Here is a 19,312-nt window from a genome sequence, read left to right as displayed (position 1 = left end):
CGTTCTGCTTGCTGTTGAACTGACGCTGAACTGTATGTTCGTGCCGAGTAGATACACCAAGCGCCAATCAAAACGAGTTTAAAACGGAGTTCGGATCGGATGCCAAATATGCACACAGGGTACACGAGAAAGCAGCAAAAAGACCGTCTTGTAAAGTCCTTGAAATGGCCGAGTGAAGCAATGCGGGAAATGCGCTGAATAAAAACTGAGGCTGAAGTTATAGTAGTGGAAACCATGTGATTTATTGTCATAATCCAAATGAAATGGAGACGAAATCCAAAAATAATCGGACATTTTGGACTTGCCTTGCTCGAATGTCTCGGTTTCTGTCGGAAAGTAAATGCCTCAGAAACTGTTTGGTGCGAAGAGAAAAAAAAAAAAAGAAAAACTGAATGCATGTACAAATTAAAAAACAAACAAACATCTAAGGAAGAAACAAACCAGTGCAAGACTGAACTGGTAGGGCACGGCCCAGGCGCCTCTTATTCAACACCAATTATTCAAAACGTCTTATCGATATACAACTTTGTACAAAGAGGCTACAGAGTAACCAAGGAACCTATTTTAAATGCACTTCACAGCAACGGTTATGTAAACTTCATAGAATTAGAACGTGTCCTTATTTGATTTTCTTTTTTTTTTTTTTGAGGCACAGACTTTGGCATCCAGCTGAAGTCCATGTCGGAGGTCACAAAAAGATTAATTAGTATTAGTTACACTGCATCGCCTCGGACGACATGCCAGGTGATTGTTGAAATTCCTGCGCCCTCTTCTGACCGCTGTGCGCAATACAGGCTCTTGCGTCCCCGAATGATACAAGCAGCGCCAAACCTGAGTATTTAAAGTATAGCTTTTCTTTAAACATACAAAAATGTATGTACATTTATCTCCACCCTGCGTAAACGACGCTCTACTGCATTCCTTCGATGGCTGAGACATGCACATCGTACATAAAGATACTGAAGCGGAAAAAAAAAAGGTTGCGTGTTTACAACTACGCCGCGTGGGGGGTGGGGTGTTTACAAAAAGCAGGATCGCTTCAGTGTCTTACACGGTATTATTTAAATTATCACGTAAGGAAGAAGAAGAAAAAAATTCGCACCCTTCTTGCCATAGCATAGCATTCTATCGTGTGGAGAAACTTATTTGCACCAGGATGTCCCTATAGCGCTGATACACACCCCCACACACACTTGGAAACGTGGAACACAAAGCAGCAGTTAGGCGTACAGAAAAAAAAGGCAGCAAGCGAGCGAAGGGAATCACAAACTTCAGGAAGATTTTTTTTTACTCTTCACCTCGCTCACGTTTCGAACGAGGATAAACCTCTGTGTCCTTCTCAAAAGGCGCTCATGATTTCGTCGCATGAGTCCTTAACAGCGAGTCCTTGTACTGTGTGTGTTGGTGTTCTCAGGACCACGGCTCTCCGCCGACTCCTTGTCCGCTTTCGGGAGCGTGCTGAGATGTTCGGAGTCCACCTGCTGTGCGACAGAGAAGGAGGTCAAGTACACAGCTGCGAGATGAGACACACTGTACTCACGTGGAGAAGAATTACCTGCGGCTGGCTTGGAGCTTTTGTTCTTTTTGGGGTGGTGATTATGGCTGGCGTCGGTATGCGTCCTCTTACGGGACGAGCTCGAGCCTTGGGCCCCATCACCCCCGGGGCTCCTGAGGGCAGAGGCGCCGCCTCCGCCCCCGTGCGAGTGCGGGTTCGAGTGTTTATGGTGGTGCCGATGCTTTTCCTTGCTGACCAGCGGACTGGAATGCTTGCTTTTGCTCGCGCCTTCGTCCGACGAGCTGTGGCGTTCCGAGGAAACCTTGATCTTCATCTTCAGCTCCTCTTTACTCATTCCACTCTTCTCGGCCTGGACGGGAAGACGGAGCTTCAGTGAGCTCCCTTTCTCCCGTCTGTCGCCACGGGCTTTCTCCTGGCCCGTTAAGGGCAGTTTCATCTTCAGCGGCGAGCTTATGGAGGTGCCGCTCGAGCCCTGCTGCAAGTGAGCGTAAGGGGGTTGCGGCTTTCGGTGCTCAACCTGACCAGACCCACCGAACAAATCTCTGGACTCTGATTCCGTGCTTGGCTGCTCTTGCCTGCGTTTTTGGGCCGCCAGTTCGGCCGCGTGCTTCTCCTTGTACTTCTCCAGGGACATTTTCAGCGGCTGAGACGTGGAAGGGGGCGGGAACGCTGATGACTTGGCCTTGTGTTCCTGTTTGACTGTGGGAAACTCGGTGCGGTGAAGATGCAGAGGAAGCTGTTTAAGAAAGTACGAGTCTGAGAGTGCTTGGTCATGAGGCCAGTCCGCAGAGCCTGGAAAATCGTATGATGTGCCTTGCACAGTGCCGGCAATATGGTCCAATGGAAGCCCACTGCCTTGGAGGGACATAGGGAACGACGTAGAAGGTTTGGAAAAGGCTGCGTTCGTGGAAACTCCGGAAACGGCGTCTACCATCGACTGGTCCTGGGCTAACGAGGGGTCGGGAAAAGACGTGCTCTCTGATGATGGTCCATCCGTTTTAGGTTTTTTCGCAGCTTGTGTTGCCTGAGAGGAAACCCCCCACCCCAAAAGTTTGAATACACGCCGTAATAATATATAAATCAATATAAAAAAAAAAAAAAAAGCTTACACACAGAATTAATTACCCTCCAGTTTCGAATCCTCTTTAATTTACTGGGAGTCTTCTCCAAAATCTGAAGGAACTCGTGCGTCAGCTCTGCATGAGAAGACGTTTAGAGCTCAGCTTCGCCGTACGCACACACGCCACGGGAGGCGATCGCTAGAAACTGATCCACTCACCGTCTAGTAGCTCGAGCGTGACCGAATTGTCTACGTACTCCCACCAGTGTTTGCCGTCGGTAGACACGGGGATCTCCCAGTTAGACCACTTGCAGGCTAGGTGAATGCATACGCAAGCGATGACCGTGGGCCTGTGCTGCAGGCAGAACGTGGTGAGGTGGAGGCTGTGTGGAGGAGACGAGGAAAGACAAACGGAGAGCAGACCTTCATCAGACGCAGCCGAGACGCGCTTTTAAACATTCAACATGCCTGTAGACATGTATTTTTAATATACAATTTATAAATCAATTCTAAATTATAGAATTATAAGGAACTTGTATGGCAGTTTAATGCTGGATTATGAGAGAGTCTAATGCAAGGGCTGGGTGATGTAGAAAAAAAAATCTAATATCAATTATTTGCAGCTTTCAATAAATCACTCGAATCATAATCCAAAGTGATTTGCGTCTCTTCCGTTTTCCAATATTGATGATATTCATCGGCGGTCAAGGATGTCAGGCATCACAGATGCTCAACCCTCATCATCTGATCACCCAACCCACAAAGCAAATCTGGGACACAAAAACTAACGAGCATTTACTACAACTATCGTGTATTTCCAAATGCCATGCAATTATTGTCCTGAAAGGAGGAAAAAGGGTTATAGGTTCAAGGAGAAGGCAGAAAACAAGCACATAGTTATCATCCATTAGATTTACTATCGAATCCAAAGCATTTGCAAGATCTTTCGACATACTCTACCACCACTATATTAAACACACAAGCACTGGATACATTAAATTCTGCAGTGGATACTACTGGATTTCAAAAGTTATGCACTTTAGTAGTACTGAGACGCATGTAATAATGAGGTCGTGGTGAAAATTGGATGGTAACCCTGTGCCAATGAACAAGACCAATGTTTGGAAATGAGACTGGTGGGATCGCTGTCAAGATTTACACCGGAGAAAATACCAGTGATGAACCTCGGGTGCCGTGGATTAGAAAAGCTAATGTAGGAAAAGATGTGATACGAATCCAATTGTACATAATCTAGTATTACCCAGAGTACGATGGGCATTAGGACATTGTTTCAATTGGAAGTAATCGGGTGCTTCGATCATCCGGGACCCACTGCGTCGACACAAATACCAACCTACTTTTATTTAACATCAAGTAAAGCATTCGTAGTGCAGCTTCAGATTCATTCGAATTGTTCTGACTATGTTAAGAACAATAACTTGTATTTTTAAAATGTTTTGCCGTGAGCCACGTGCCCTGAAGTCCATCATGGTAACGGTACATTCGGGGAAAAAATTCTTCAAAATGGTAGAGATGTTTATGTATTCGTATGACGGCCTTAAATCCGAATGGTTCCTCCCTTCGCTCAAAAGATAGTTATATCTTTTAGTTTTATAGTTATAGTTTTCTTTTTTCACTTGACATGTTCAAATATTACACCTTTGTCCCACATGCAAACATTGATAAAAAAAACAAAAAAACAAACAGAAATAACCCTAAACAATATGGACTACAAATTTTCATTAATTCTAAAAAGCTTTTTTTAGAATTAAAAATCATCATGTACCTGAAAGGAAAAGAAACAAAATTACACAAACATTCGACACAGGAAGCTCCACATCTAACCCTTTGAGGACCTTTTTGCTTCGGCTGGATGCCATTCAAAATCTGTGCCTGGATGTGAATCGGACGAGTTTGGCTGAACTCAATCGTGCAATTCTCAAATGAACAAAAAAGTGAGAAGGCTGTGAAGTTTTTTGTCTATTGTTAAACCTTTTAGGGGGAAAAAATTGAACTATTAATCAGAAAAATAGTCTGCTTTCATGGACATCAAACACATGCACACACACACACACAACACACCCACTTGACCTGAAATCCCTAAAAAAACTTTGGACTGAAGATTAGAATCCACCAGACTTATCTGGAGATCATGTATGGAGGAATAGCTTAGAGCCATCGGTCTTGACGATTGGAACTATCAGCAAAAATCAATACAGACGGTTTTTCCGGGTCGCATTATACAGTGCGAGAGCACCATCTAGAGGCGACTCACTGACACCACTTGCTGTCCATTCGATTTTTTGACTTTTTTTTTTTTCCTTTTGCAATTGGTTGATATCCATAAAGGCAGTGTTTCGGTGAATTTTTCTGCACCGACAATTTTTCACAGCCTTCTTCGCTAATTTTTGCGAGAGGTGCCATAAAAATTAGGTCCTTAAGGGTTTTTTTTTTTTAAATGAATTAAAAAAAATAATAAAATGAAACAAATAAGAATAGATAATGTGAAATGTTTACGTGTGTGTAAAAAATATCAGACGGATTATTAAGCTGATATGACAAAAATTATAAAAAAAAATATAATTACAAAAAAAATATTTTAAAGGGGTCTGGGGACTTACCTTGAGGCCTTCTATGTAATGTATACATCTGTGTAATCTTTAGCTGCTATTCAGGCTACCAAAGTGTCTTTTCTTTTTTTTTTTTTTTTTGTAAGACAAATGCACTCCTGAAACCAAGCAAATGTGAGGTTCAAGAGCACCACTACACTTCTCATTGTGCATCTGACCCCCTCGGTGCCGACAGTGATCCCTCGTACAATACACCGCACTGCGACCGGGGGCCGGTACCGCCCTGCAGCCTTGCCCTCCCGGGTTAACGGGTGGGAAAAGAGGCGTCCCAGAAGCCGCCGGCGCATCGAGGGTGTCGGACACTTCGAGGGGAACCTGCAGTAAAGGAAGCTATAGTGTGCAGTCACAGTGCAACAAATGAGGTTCAGGATAACAACCTGTTGGTAGCCATGAAATAGGAAGTCTGTGCCAGATCCTTGCTTGCTGTGAACGAGAGGGGAAAAGAGGAGAAGATAAAAACGTGTTAAGATTTGTGACATCTACGAGTCGCAATAAGAGCTCTACGTTTAACACATGGGGAGGGAATTAATTTTTTTTGGGGGGAGGGGTTACCTCTCCTTGTACTGTAGTTCATGCTTAGGTCAAAAAAGGTCACACATACGGTTGTTTACGGGGGATAATGGTGTAGAGACTGTTATATAAATATAAAAAAAGGGGTTGAAGGAGCAAAGTCTCTACCTCGCACTAGTTGGGAACATTTCACAACATCAGTATGAGGATGCTCAATAGTTATTTCAAAGCCTGCAACAGAAAGGGCATTAGCATCAAATACCGCTCAAGCGTAATGCAAGAACATTGTCCAATTTGATATATAAATTAAAAACAAAACACTAATGCATACACATTAAAACTAGAGACTGAATAATAGGCAAGGCTAGATGTGCTGATAATTAGGCATGTGCTGATAACTGGTCTCGAGTTGTCTGGACCTGGAGAGCAACTCATTAGAGCAGGCAGTGAGGAAAGTAAGGACGGATCGCCAGACGCCGCTTTTCAGAAAGCAAACGTGACCTAAACTGAGAAGAAGTGTGTAGCGTTTCTAGACTTTTTGCAGCCATGTGTCTCTCCAACATTTTTTTTACTTTCTATCTCATTCTCTAGAGAGATTTGATTTGTCTATCTTGAGCAATCAGAACACCACACTGGAAAGGTCAATATATGGACCTTTCCAGCCACATGTTTCTCCACCATTTATAATTATTGAGATTCGACCTCCCGCCTCGTCCCCTGGATAGATTTCCGGAAAATAGCGATTTCCTGATTCTCCTATCGCGATGACTGGTCTTATATCAGCACGTGCCTACTTACAGCATCACCCAATTAAATCGACAAACACTAACCCCTGTATGATCATTCCCGGTTATCCTGTTACACATTATTTCCCCCAATAATCTACTGGTTTAATGTCTGTACACTTTTGATTAACATAGCATGGCAAAGTTTGTTTTTCATTTCGAAATGCTCAGTAAACACTATGTGAGTATTTGGTTTAAGCACAAAAAGTAGCTGTGGCTGGTTTTCGAGACCAAACGGTTATGTGCAACATACGTTCATTCATCCTTCCACAGGCTTCCACTTACCTAAAGTCTGCAGCACTATGGTTTCAAGTATCACCAGCTCTTGCGCTTGCTGGAGGTACGCCTGAAGTTCAATAGACAATCATTACATAATGCCTGTAATGTGTCTCGCCTCATAAGCTTTTAACCCACACTATCAGCCGCCACCCTGATCGAGGGCTTCCGACAGTTGTGGCAGCTGAATTCTGATGCTTTTTCTGGAAAACTGATCATGGATGCCTACATGCCCCCCAAAATATTAAGCGAGGGGCCGTTTATGGCTCGGGAGCCGGAAGAACCGGTGCCACACAAACGGAGCATTTACGAGACTGGAGGTAGGAAATGACTTAACAAAACACAAAGAAAAAAGAGCCGGGAATCACCCAGACTTACATTACTCTTTGCGTCTAAAGGAGGCTCTTGAGGGTTTAAACATGCATGCGCCACTTTAATCACGTGTTCAAGTTTCCGGGGTTGCTCCTCCACTTTCGCCGCCAGGAATAACGCGGTGGGAGAGATGATCTTGGGAGAAGATAAGACAGGAGAACATCAACAAACAAACCCATTTCAATAGGGTGCTTTCTGAGATTTGCAGGACCACCCAAGTTCTTTCCGGAGCGGATACCGAAACCGACTGCGTTCACGCCAGAAAGTGACGAGTCGCTCGCCATCACGTGAGCGGCACATTATAAATTTAGGATTTAGACCAGGCAAAAAAATAAATAAATAAAAACATTACAAATCCACACAAAATTTTTAATCTTTCAAACAAAAGCAGGAGTCACTTTCTAGCGTGAACAAAGAGTCCGTTTCAGAAGCCGGGCTTCATCAGGAGCAGGACACTTACGTTTCTATGGAATTTGGTGAACGAGTGGTACATATAAAACCTGTGCATGTAAACAATCGCGGTGTTTATCGTCAGTTGCGAGCTGAGATAAGAATTAAGGAACAAATGAATAAGAAACTGCATTGAGAAACACGAACGTGATGTACATCCTGCTCTACCTGGGAAACCTTCATCCTCTTTTCAGATATGTGGAGACCACACGACACCATAGGACACAGCTTCTTTTTCCGGCTTCTCCCATTAGGGGGCGCCACAGCGGATCATCCGTCTCCACACACCCCTGTCCTCTACATCTGGCTCTTTCACACCAACTACCTGCATGTCTTCCCTCACCACATCCATGAACCTCCTCCTTGGCCTACCGCTTTTCCTCCTTCCTGATGTCTCCATCCTCAGCATTCTCCTACTGATGTACCCCATGTCCCTCCTCTGCACATGTCCAAACCATCTCAATCTCACCTCCCTCACTTTGTCTCCAAAACGTCCTACATGCGCAGTCCCTCTAATAAACTCGTTTCTAATCCTGTCCATCGTCGTCACTCCCAACGAACATCTCAACATCTTCAGCTCTGCTACCTCCAGCTCCACCTCCTGTCTTTTACTCAATGCCACACATCATCTCAGGTCTCACCACAGTCCTATAAACTTTCCCTTTCATTTTTGCAGATACCCTACTATCACAAATTACTCCTGTCACTCTTCTCCACCCACTCCACCCTGCCTGCACTCTTTTCTTCACTTCTCTAACACATTCTCATTTAACCTGGACGTCTCTACATAACTGAAATGAATAAGTATGGACCACCTGAAGCACAGGTTCCCAACACCACAAAACATGACCTACATCCAACTCCACATGAATTGTGACAAATTGGATAAGGTACAGCTTCTTAATTCTAGGGACAACCTGGGACACCTGAAGACAGCCCAGGAGATATTATCACACCTCGAGAAACTTTAGGACAGTCTGGGTAACCCCAGAACTTCTCAGGACACCTCATCACAGCCTGAGAAAACCTTAGGACCCACCAGGAAACCTCTCTGAACAGCTTTACACATAGGAAGAACTATAAACAACCCGTAGAACAAGCTGAAGAACAACACCTACTCTATGGTCTGGTGTGAAGACCTCTAGATCAAATGTAACCACGACACCTTGAGTGAAAACTGTAACACTCAAAAGACTGATTCAGATTTATTCTGCCAAAGAACCGGGATTAAGATTCATGTAATAAAGTTATTCCAAATGGAAAACTATAACATTTATATGCAGCTGGAGGTAAAATGAGGCCTAGTAAATAAAATAAGAGCCCCCATATTTTCTGCTCGGAAAAGGATACACGTTCAGCCTCTGTCCCATATCCTGGATGAGGTTCGCGGCTTGTTGCCGGTACGAGAGCTCCCGGTCGGGCTCGACTCCGCACCGCCGCGACGGCGTCGCCTCCAGTTGCTCCCTGGAGAAGAACCATTTGGTCGACGAGCCCCGGTGCGCCGCCATTGCCCTCCAACAACAACAGTCGTAGACAGCGCGCCGACGTCAGCACGCAAAGCCACGCACGGCAAGGCACGTGCGCGGCGCACACAAGTACGTACTTATACGTCATCAAAGCGTGCGCTTCAATGTTTGTAGTTTTCACCTGGATCAAGTCACGTGGCTCATTTTCTCTCTCTCTCTCTCACTCTCACACACACACACACACACACACACGTGTAAACTCTAATGATGGGAGGATCGAATCATTTTTCTGACTTTGTGGATCTTTGAATCTTTGAGTCTTTTAGTTAATTTTGTCACTTTGATCAGAAATAACAATAAAAAGGTTACACACACACCCGCATCACGTGAACATACACCAACTTTAAAGTTATAATAATGACAATATGACAATGCGGCTCAGGACAAATAATGATTAACAGAATAAGTAGCTTATCCCTCGTATCTTCTAGTGCGTGTCGTTCGTTCTTTTGTCAGGTGACTCCCATAATTATTGTAACAATAATGCCAAAAAACCGATCTATTGTGTTGTGTAGCGTCTACGAGAGTCACGTGATAAAAGAAACGAACGATCTGGACTAGAAGGGTCGAGAAGTAAACTCCTCAGTTCTGTTTGATGTACGTAACCTATAGAGGTTTCGCTCATGCTTTGCTCATGCGTGTGGAATAGAAAACGAGCGAAACACTCTTCGAGACGACTTCTGAGTCACACGAAAGAATCGTTCCAAATAAACGAATCGTTCATCACTAGTAGATTCTATGGTGTAGTGTAATTCACTAGCGCAGAGGTTCTCCATCTTTTCTCACCCAGGCGACCCTGATGACCCTCAAAATATGTTCATAACAAATATATACCTGTGAAAAGGGTGGGAACAGCTAATGTTTTATGGGTTTCTGAAACAGATGTTCCTTTTGTTTTGGTAAAAGCTCAAAGCTCACATTTGGACCGTGAATGTGTGATAGACATTTTAATCTCTAAAAGATTTTTGGGGTTGTTTTGGAGACTTATTCTGGAAAGTAAAAAGAATTCTAAACCAACATGGCTACCGTTCCATACTCACGTCGTTGTTGCGTAAATCGTAAAACTGCTATTAAGGTGCATGAATGCTTTTCAATAAATATAAAGTTCTGGATGTTTATAGTTTGGTCAAAGGAAATACAGTGAAATGACCTGGTTTATTGCATGGAAACAAAAGTAACATGCATGTTGTCATATTTTTTTATGCTGTATTTATTCTCAATTTTTTCTCATATAAAGTCCCTTGAGAATAAATTTTCTATTGCAGTATACAAAATAAACTTTATTATTATGATTATTATGGATCATATTATAAACGTATCCCACGCCTCCTCACCCTACATCAGTACCTGGTTGTACTAACGCCCCCTTGTGGCTGAATTAGCACCAATCTCCACAAGCAGACTCCAAAATCTAGTGGAGCATCTTCCCAGAAAAATGGAGGTTATTATAATAGCAAATGGGTGGTCAGGTGTCCATAATAGTGTCCATATATTGGATTTCTTGTTGAAGAAGAACGCCTGTGTAGAAATCGTTCAATGACGTTTTCATATTTCTGGAAGCAGTCGTCTCTCCCATAAGAGAGGAAACCGAGTCCCCCGGCATGTCATTCGAACTGTTTCCTCTCAAGACCTAAAAATTTAAGGGCGTTTCCCACCAGGAGTTTGTCCTGCAAATAAATGGAAGAAACTTCAGCTGAGCGTCGACAAAAAAGCATGATCAAATGTAAGTATTCGAATAAATCTGCAGCATCTGAGTGCATTAGGAGGATTTTAATGCCAGCGTAAGGGACCTTTAGCGCGCCGTCGAATTGCTTCATTGACTCTATCAATGTTCCCGGCTCTAGCTCTCCAAGAGGAAATGGGTAATCCGTTCCCAACATCACGTTATCCTAAAACAGAAAAAGAAAAGACGCACCGACTGAAACAGATAAGATACTGGATTTTAACAACTGGATATGCCTGTTAAATCTTAAAACATAATCATTCGGGCTTATGGAGACGGCTGATCCGCTGTGGCGCCCCCTAATGGGATTCGTTGGAAATGCCTTGCTGTTTGGCTTTTTTTTAATATATTATATAGAGTGTAGGATATAAATGTCTAAAATAAAAGTAGTTTACTTTCATACTATGTGCCTTTAACATGTTTGTGCATATCTTACTTACCATATACCGACCTCATAATTGAGGGAACACGATTGTACAGCATGTTTTTGGATGCTTAGCATGAAATTTTCCCTTCACTTAAACTAGGAGATCCAAACCTGTTCCAGCATGATGATGCCCCTTCATGAAGATCTGCTTTTCATGGGTTTTAGTGGAAGATCTTCTGCTATTAAGCGCTGACCCTCAAACCTATTGTACACCTTTGTGTGCTTTTCGAACATCCCGTTCCAGATTTATTTTGTACAATAAGATCCAGTTTTCTGGGAATATGATTCTCTAGATTTTGGTGTAGGTGAGGTGAGGAGCCCTGGGGTGCAGTCCGAGTTCCAATTTATTCCAAATAGGAGCGGAAGATGATCCCATGTAAAGCAGACCTTTATGGAGCACAGGCGCATTGTCATCCCGGAATGGGTTTGGGTCTCCTAGTTCAAGTGAAGGTCAAATTTTAATAGCATCACATTTAAAGCCATCATGTACAATTGTTCCCTCTAATTTGTGGTAACACTTTGGGGAAGAACCACAAATGGCTGGAAAAGTTCTTCGAATTCTTTGTCTGTATAATCTAAGTTTACAGTTTGTTAATACTAGATTACTCTGAGATGAAAAGACATCCTACCTTCCCAATAACATCGATGAGTAACTGAAGGGCAAGCGGGTCATGGACCAGGGAGTCCGTATAAAAGGATCCTAGGTATTTACGTGGATTAATCTTATTGTCGGTAGCACAGAGGTCAGGCCGGACGTTGAATCCGTGCTCGATTCGTCCAATCGTATAAGGAAAAGCGCCACCTTGAAGAGACGACCCGCAATTAATCACACACCAGATATTTCCCGTCAGAGACAACGTTCCAGGCGTTTCATAACCAACCTCCATGAGCAAAGCAGACCTTAAGCTTTGGGAATCTTTCAAATATGCTGCCAAAGATCATCGAGCAGACAGCCGTTGTAGTTTCCGAAGGCATACCTGTAAGGAAAATGAAGGGATTTTAAAAAATACTTCTTAATGATTATTTAAGTGAAAATAACACTAACTTTTTCATTGTAGTATTCAGTGTTCAACCAATGCACATTGTCACAAAGCAGCTTTTACAGATTTGATCTATTTATCCAGTTTACATTTGTAAAACCAATACAATGATGGGTTGGTTAAATAATTTATGAAACAATCAATAATAGAATATTGTATTTTTTTAACATTTTATATAATATATACCGAATAAATCTAATTAATGCAATACACTTTTGGTTTATATTGATTAAATTGAGCAATCGATTAATTTAAATAAAATTGAATCAATTAAATAGTTTACATTTGTTACACCCCATTTGCTTAATCCAGATGTGTGTATAAATTAAGTGTGTTTTACATTTAACATCAAATTTTCTAAACTGCTCAAGTTCTTTCAGCAGACTTAAACTCCCTCGAATTTGCAGAATTGTCAGGATTTAATTATGATTTAATTACGATTTCCTGTATGGAGTAAGCAGCCACATCGACTCTGCGCTAAATTGAAATAATCCATTAAACTGGTTTAGAATCAGTTCACTTACCAACTAGCCATGGCAGCCAGTACTTGGCCATCCTCCCATCTGTCGGCATATCCCATGGATGCACAAATATTGCACAGTTTAGCTCTTCAGCAGCCTGATGGATTCAGAAATACCATACATGCCATCATCGTCCACTGTATAAGCATTATTTAAATCCCTACAATCGATACTCCACACTATTCAGGTCAAAATTACTGGCACACATGACCCAGGGCTCCTCATGCCACCTTACTTACGCTCTTGAGACATATTATTTTGTCACTGGACTTACAGCGTACACAGGATAAAGCTCAGGAGCATTCAGATCCCAGGTGTTGATATGTGAACCAATTTGGACCCCTGGGAAACCCAGCTCCTGCATGCAGCGTCGCATTTCTTGGACAGCCAGCTCAGGGGCCTGCATGGGAAGAGTGCCGAGGCCTACGAAGCGCTTAGGGTATCGCCTCACGGTGGCTGCCAGGTCGTCGTTTAGGATCCTAGACAGGTCCAGTGTGTCCTGAGGCTTCGCCTTTTTGGAGGAACAGATGGAAATATATTCATATAAATTTGATCAACATGAAGAAATTCAAATGCTCTCGAATTTATCAATAGTGTTTATAAAAAGTGCACATTTGCAGAACAAGGATGATGAATGTTGGGACACTTAACTTTCCAGCCATTTGTGGTCTTTTCTCAAACTGTTGCCACCAAGTTAGAAGCAAACAATTGTATAGGAGGTTTTTGGATGTGTTGTGATGAAATTTTATTCGAACCAGGAGACCCAAACCGGTTCCAGCATGACAACGCCCCTCTTCACAAATCCAGCTCAATTAAGATATAACGCCCACGACCCTGTCGCCGGTTCACCGCTGTTCTTTCGTTGGAGCGCTTTTGATAGATATGGATTATCGCAAACCAGGAACAGCCAACAAGATCTGCAGTTTTGGAGACGCTCTGACAAAGTCGTCTAGACGTCAAAATTTGTCTACTTTGACCATTTTTCTTGCTTCCAACACGCCAACTCACTTATCACTTATTAATAGCCTTATTAATAAATCCACCCACTAACAGTTGCCATGTTAAAGAGATCATCAGTGTTTTTCACTTCACCGCTCATAATGTTAAAGTTAATGTTAATGCCTGATTGGTGTATATGTGTATGAGGTCAAATTATGAAGTAGGTATTTACCCAGTAGCTAAACATTACAGGGACAGTAGACAGGACCTGAACTGTGACACCTGAAAGAAATACAGTTATCAGATATTTTAGTCAGATATTTTTATTTGATTGAAATAAAGAATCGGCTTTACCGTGCTTATCCATGTCCTGTATCCGGGCCTCAGCGTCCCAGCAGTTCTCCTGAACAACACGGAACACTTTCCCATCCTTCATCATCTTCGCCTCTCCCTGGGAATCCATGGATTCATCGAATGACCACAAAAAAAAAAAACGCACATATTGTGTATAAAATATTTAATTAAGAAAACCTACGAATAATATCTCAGAGAAGAAAAAAAAAAAAACACTGCTGTAAGACTGCTTTTTGTACTTCCAGCCACCAGAGAGCATCGCAACCACAAAGTCCCTGAAGTTTTTGCATTGAGTGGAGGACTAAGAAAAAATATATACAGTATAAAAGCGATGTTTATACTAATATAATCTTAGAATCATATCTATAGCGATGATTTTTTTTGTTCGTCTTAATCATATATAAATAAACAGTCTTTGATAACTTTGTTCCAGTATAAATCCATCAATGAGATAAAGTCAAACCATCAATGAGTTAAAAAAAATTCACACTGGCAGCAAAAATCGAAGACAAATGACCCCGAAGGACCCGAGTTCCTGGGATGTCTGCCATCATCTGTCCCCGTATCCTAAACGGTAGCTTGTTCTTCCTGTGCTGCCCACTCATTCTTCACAGGGGTCTTGGTTGGCCCAAGCCAACGTTCTCACACAATCCAACCCTAATATTGCGCCAGCACTGCGATCGTTAGCACAATTCACTGCAATGTGGTGCAGAGGAAGCAGTGCTGCTGCTTTGTCGATATAGATGTATAGCATGTGACTTTGGTGCAGGTTCATTTGCATTGATTTAAAGACCGCTAATAAAAAGTGGAAGACTGGAAATTTTGTTGTCCTAAAACCTTACTAAGCTTGGCTTTTTTATATATGTCCAGCAGATGATAATAAAAATACACATTTTAATTACATTTATATCCATCTCTGCAATGTTTCCTGCATCTCTTTGCATTTGCTCACCTTGCAGTGGTGGTGGAGCTGGACAAATCCATCATATCCATATCTCTGGGAAATACAGGCATATTTTTAATGAACAACAAATGAAATAAAGACATTATGCAGCATACAGTCTTCTTACACTTTCACTGCCTGCCTGTCTTTTAGACTCTGTTTATGGATTTAACCTCCTGACCTGAAGAATTCTCCTGAAAATTCGCTTGCCTATGATACAGATACAGTGCAAAGTAATGGAGAGTGTGTTAGAGAAGTGAAGAAAAGAGTGCAGGCAGGGTGGAGTGGGTGGAGAAGAGTGATAGCAGGAGTGATTTGTGATAAAAGAGTGAAACTGTGAGAGTGAAAGGGAAAGTTTATAGGACTGTGGGGAGACCTGAGATGTTGTATGGATTAGAGACAGTGGCATTGAGTAAAAGGCAGGAGGTGGAGCTGGAGGTAGCAGAGCTGAAGATGTTGAGATGTTCGTTGGGAGTGACGACGATGGACAGGATTAGAAATGAGTTTATTAGAGGGACAGAGCATGTAGGATGTTTTGGAGACAAGGTGAGGGAGGTGAGATTGAGATGGTTTGGACATGTGCAGAGGAGGGACATGGGGTATATCAGTAGGAGAATGCTGAGGATGGAGACACCAGGAAGGAGGAAAAGAGGAAGACCAAGGAGGAGGTTTATGGATGTGGTGAAGGATGACATGCAGGTAGTTGGGTTGAAAGAGGCAGATGTAGAGGACAGAGGGGTGTGAAAAAGGATGAGCCGCTGTGGCGCCCCCTAATGGGAGAATCCGAAAATAGAAGAAGAAGTATGATACAGATACGTGTTTGAGATTTGGTCCTGGTTTGACAAGAATTTCAGAAACACAACATGAAAAGAACCAAACTTTAGGTTGTCCTACTCTTGATTTCCAGTCTTTCAATAATCAGCAGGCAGTCGAGACATTTTTGGGTTAAACTGTCAGGGCAGTTAAAAGCACTCAGGGCAAAGAGCATAAACAGGGTTTGTCGATTTTTTGCATTATTTTCCGTGCTTTACGGTTTTCCTGGGAATGTTTTTGTGCAAATTCTACAGGAAAGAAAACGCCAAAAAATAGAAACCTGGGCCTCTTCACGAAGTCCAGCCTTTTTTTAAAAAAAATCTGTCTATTAAATATCTGTGTATTTGCAAACAAATCAATTTTTTCCCCTCTGTCAGGCATCCATCCAATCGGAGAGCGTGAAAATGCTGACGTTACTGTACGCCTGCTAGATGGCCCTCGGGGCTGCCAACTCGAAATCTGATAAGTTAAAGCAACAGCTCAATCGTTATGGATTTGAAGCTAGAGGCACTCGCACTGCTGATTGTAAAGAAACAAAGCAGATTACAAGAGTCATTTGGGGATTCCTGAGTATACTTGACTCAAAGGGCAAAAACCAAAACATATCAGCTTTGTTTTTAAGACAGAACGTACATATTAATCTACTGAAATCTATTACTGTCTTTATTGTCCCATTCAACCCGGCTGTGACTCCCAGTTTCTTGATTAAATACGCATCTGTTTCCATTCAGGACTAGGGCACAAGATTAGCATGGAGAATATATGGATATTGATCAGCAGGTTGACCATCTTCTGAAGTACCTGGTGTATTTATCCAGTGACTTGGAGGCCAGTTGTAAGGGTTTTTGCATGCATCAGTTGCATCCACAACGCAAAATGTTGGTAGGATGAGTTTGTCATTGGGTGCATTGGGGGTCCAAGGTTCAAACATGTCATTGATTTGGCTTTTGAGTTCTTAGAAGCTGGTGAAGTGATAATGTGTACTGGAAGTGAGAGAAGAGCAATAGCCATTAGGCCTAAATTCAGTTTCTGAATTATGGTCAATAAAGATGCTACATGGAGAGTTGGGTTGCTGAAATAGTAACATTTCTGCTTGGTGTATATGTTCATGGTGGTTCATGCGTACATTGGGAATTCCGTCTTGGAAAATTGTGGACTGATCAGGATCTTAAGAGAATATCCACAGATGCAGCATCATTGCAACAGCAAACCACTGTGATATGCCACCTTGAGTTCCATTTCTTTAACGATCTGGCCATAGGATGAGAGATGTTTCCTCTCTGGAAACATTCAACCTTGCCTGTGAGCAGACTGGTGAACAATGTGACCTTATGCTGTTCAGAGATGCCCTTCTGGCTGGAGAACTAAAGAGATCATTGTAACATGAAGCCTGTGCTCTGGACTGAAATGGCATCAGGTTGTTGTGCTCTAAAATTCTCCAATTCTCTCAGAATGGAGTCCAGTCTGTGCAGCTGGGGATGATTTCGCATCAACGGCCTGGAGATCCATTAAACTACAGAGCAACACAGGAGCTTTGAGGATGGATTTGGAATGCACTTAATGTCAACAATCTGCTAAAATGGCCTACTGGTTGCCTTTGAATGCATATCGCTGCACACCTCAATGTTTAACTCTGATAAATTGACATTCGGTGCCACCCAGATGATGACGGATTCCTTCTTAAGTCTGGTTCCTCTCAAGGTTCCTGCTTTATGCCAGCTCAGGGAGTTTGTCTGGATATGAATAATTACTGAACTGAAAGCATTTTTATATACCACCGAATATTAACATTAACTTTGCCCTGATTCTAAAACATATAGATCGCATGTGAACACAACGAATGATTACCTTCACTGTTGACACAAATTAGCAGGAAAGGCCAAGGTCCTACTCCATTAATATTTTACTAGAGCAGATTTCAAAAGCAGCCTTTCTACAGATCTCACTGTTAAATCCGGTGATGTCCTCAAAAGACAATAAACATGAGAATATAAAGACTTATTAAACAACACACACACACACACACACACACGCACACACACACACACACACACACACACACACACACACACACACACACACACACACACACACACACTCTCTTGCATGTTTCATACAATTGCTATAATACAATTGCTCACATTAAAACTTATTGATCCAGCTCTGATTTTCCCTACCTTCTTCAAATCAGGCCATTCTTTGGGTAAAATATGGTTATGGATATCAATCTTCATCTTCACAGATCTCCCTGAAATCCTGAAGACACAAAGCTTAAGCGTGAGAAAGGAAAGAGAACTGGATCATGAACCTGAAGCTCAAAGTCAACACCATTCACTGATCATTCTGACCAATCAAAACCGTTCACTCCTCATTCCCACCGGTGTCTGTCTGAACGTGGAGAGGAACAACATTCCTAACTGGCAGATGACAAGCATAAATAAACATCTTTTCCAATTCTGCCCCCTATTGACTGAAATTTGCATAGATCCCATTAATTTTAAAATAGCTGTTATTTGGGAAATAGATGAGATATTATTTCTTTTTAAATAAAAAAAAATCAAACATTATTTTCGATTTCCCATGTATATTAGGTATATGTAGAACTCCCCTACTTGTATGGTCCATAGGATTACTATTCAAAAGAACCCTTCAGAGACCCTTTTCTACATGTGGATGTAAATGTCTTGCTTGGAAGATTGATTTGGGAGAATTAAAAGTAACTGATACTTTCCAGGTATGTTGGTTTTGCCGAAAAAAAATTGTCTGTACATAACGAGGAAATGACATTTACCACATTCGGCGCTTTGCTCATGGGCCCAGCAGTGGCAGATTGGTGGTGCCAGGATCTGAACTCACAATCTTCCAATCCAAAGTCTTACACTTCAACCACTGCGCTACCACCTAAATGGAATGGGATCCTCCTGGAAAAGGGAGGCATGGCCTCCAAATCACCAGCTTCTTCAAAAGAAATATTGTATGTTGTTGGCTGGTTAGGGTCTTTACGTGGTTATTGGATCTCGTGCCCTGCTAACGCCTGATAGAGACTGGATTCAGTGCTGGTGCAGTCTGCTAATGGGGTGCAATTAGAAACATAAGACATGCTTTTAGTTGCTTGTGGTGGTTTGTGATATAAGTACGTAGTAGTGCAGGGAGATACAGAGACACTAGTTTATTATCCATTCCTGGTTGTTTCGTCTTCACTGCATAATTTACGAGGTGGTATCAAAAAGACTTATTTTGTAACACGCCAGCAGGTGGCAGCGCATGGCTGCACGCACAGTCACAGGGAGCACCGACTTTTATGTCAGTGTGCCAACTTGTCTGTAACCTGATTCCTGAAAAATATTTTAGTATCAAATTTGGTCAGATCATGATATAGATTTTAAGAAACCAAATAAAAGACTACAATCCCCAGGTGTCCCCTGGT

At 42.2% G+C, this 19,312-nt stretch overlaps 2 protein-coding genes and 1 long non-coding RNA gene across 8 annotated transcripts in view; 1 reads left to right on the top strand and 2 right to left on the bottom strand.

Annotated features, from left to right (window-relative positions):
• Positions 1-223: 223 nt before the first annotated feature.
• On the bottom strand, positions 224-9,198 carry ccnt2a (cyclin T2a). 5 transcript variants are annotated; one of them, XR_014532805.1, is made up of 10 exons: positions 8,950-9,198; positions 7,610-7,691; positions 7,156-7,284; positions 6,787-6,847; positions 5,885-5,947; positions 5,584-5,629; positions 2,796-2,959; positions 2,671-2,712; positions 1,556-2,540; positions 224-1,481 (listed from the first exon to the last, which is right to left on the bottom strand). XR_014532805.1 is itself a non-coding variant. In XM_083537252.1 (10 exons), exons 1-10 carry the CDS (start codon positions 9,105-9,107, stop codon positions 1,411-1,413), a joined length of 1,827 nt encoding a protein of 608 aa, XP_083393378.1. In that variant the 5' UTR covers positions 9,108-9,192; the 3' UTR covers positions 224-1,410. The 5 variants fall into 5 exon arrangements, 2 of the variants coding, with proteins under 2 accessions (XP_083393378.1, XP_083393377.1); XR_014532806.1 differs by having other exon boundaries at positions 224-1,478; XR_014532807.1 differs by having other exon boundaries at positions 2,642-2,712; positions 5,198-5,629; positions 8,950-9,195.
• Positions 3,390-4,337, top strand: LOC310723853. Its single transcript, XR_014532810.1, has 2 exons — positions 3,390-3,789; positions 4,007-4,337. It is a non-coding gene; the product is annotated as an uncharacterized lncRNA (long non-coding RNA).
• A 1,179-nt stretch (positions 9,199-10,377) lies between the features above and the next one.
• Positions 10,378-19,312, bottom strand: part of acmsd (aminocarboxymuconate semialdehyde decarboxylase) — an 82,999-nt gene continuing 74,064 nt past the window's right edge. The window contains exons 1-10 of one of the 2 annotated variants that reach the window (XM_083537255.1): positions 18,063-18,239; positions 15,082-15,126; positions 14,130-14,226; positions 14,008-14,057; positions 13,111-13,347; positions 12,840-12,933; positions 12,157-12,252; positions 11,905-12,077; positions 10,916-11,014; positions 10,378-10,792 (exon numbers count right to left, since the gene is read on the bottom strand). In XM_083537255.1, coding sequence (XP_083393381.1) covers positions 10,730-10,792; positions 10,916-11,014; positions 11,905-12,077; positions 12,157-12,252; positions 12,840-12,933; positions 13,111-13,347; positions 14,008-14,057; positions 14,130-14,226; positions 15,082-15,126; positions 18,063-18,119 — 1,011 coding nt within the window. In that variant the 5' untranslated portion in view covers positions 18,120-18,239 and the 3' untranslated portion in view covers positions 10,378-10,729. Of the gene's footprint in view, positions 10,793-10,915; positions 11,015-11,904; positions 12,078-12,156; positions 12,253-12,839; positions 12,934-13,110; positions 13,348-14,007; positions 14,058-14,129; positions 14,227-15,081; positions 15,127-18,062; positions 18,240-19,312 lie in introns of those variants that run through there. The other variant, XM_083537254.1, reaches the window with a different exon arrangement.

This window comes from Silurus aristotelis (genome assembly GCF_946808225.1).
Source record: "Silurus aristotelis genome assembly, chromosome: 3".
Classification (NCBI taxonomy): domain Eukaryota; kingdom Metazoa; phylum Chordata; class Actinopteri; order Siluriformes; family Siluridae; genus Silurus; species Silurus aristotelis.
This window is presented reverse-complemented; position numbering and strand designations above follow the sequence as displayed.

What these genes read in the sequence shown, in the direction of transcription:
- ccnt2a (XM_083537251.1), bottom strand. Translation starts at nt 9,107, where the DNA reads ATGGCGGCGCACCGGGGCTCGTCGACCAAATGGTTCTTCTCCAGGGAG. An exon ending in CATAGTGCTGCAGACTTTAG is followed by an intron (nt 5,948 to 6,786) that starts GTAAGTGGAAGC and finishes TTTCTGTTGCAG; the next exon opens with GCTTTGAAATAACTATTGAG. An exon ending in ATGTTCCCAACTAGTGCGAG is followed by an intron (nt 5,630 to 5,884) that starts GTAGAGACTTTG and finishes TCTCGTTCACAG; the next exon opens with CAAGCAAGGATCTGGCACAG.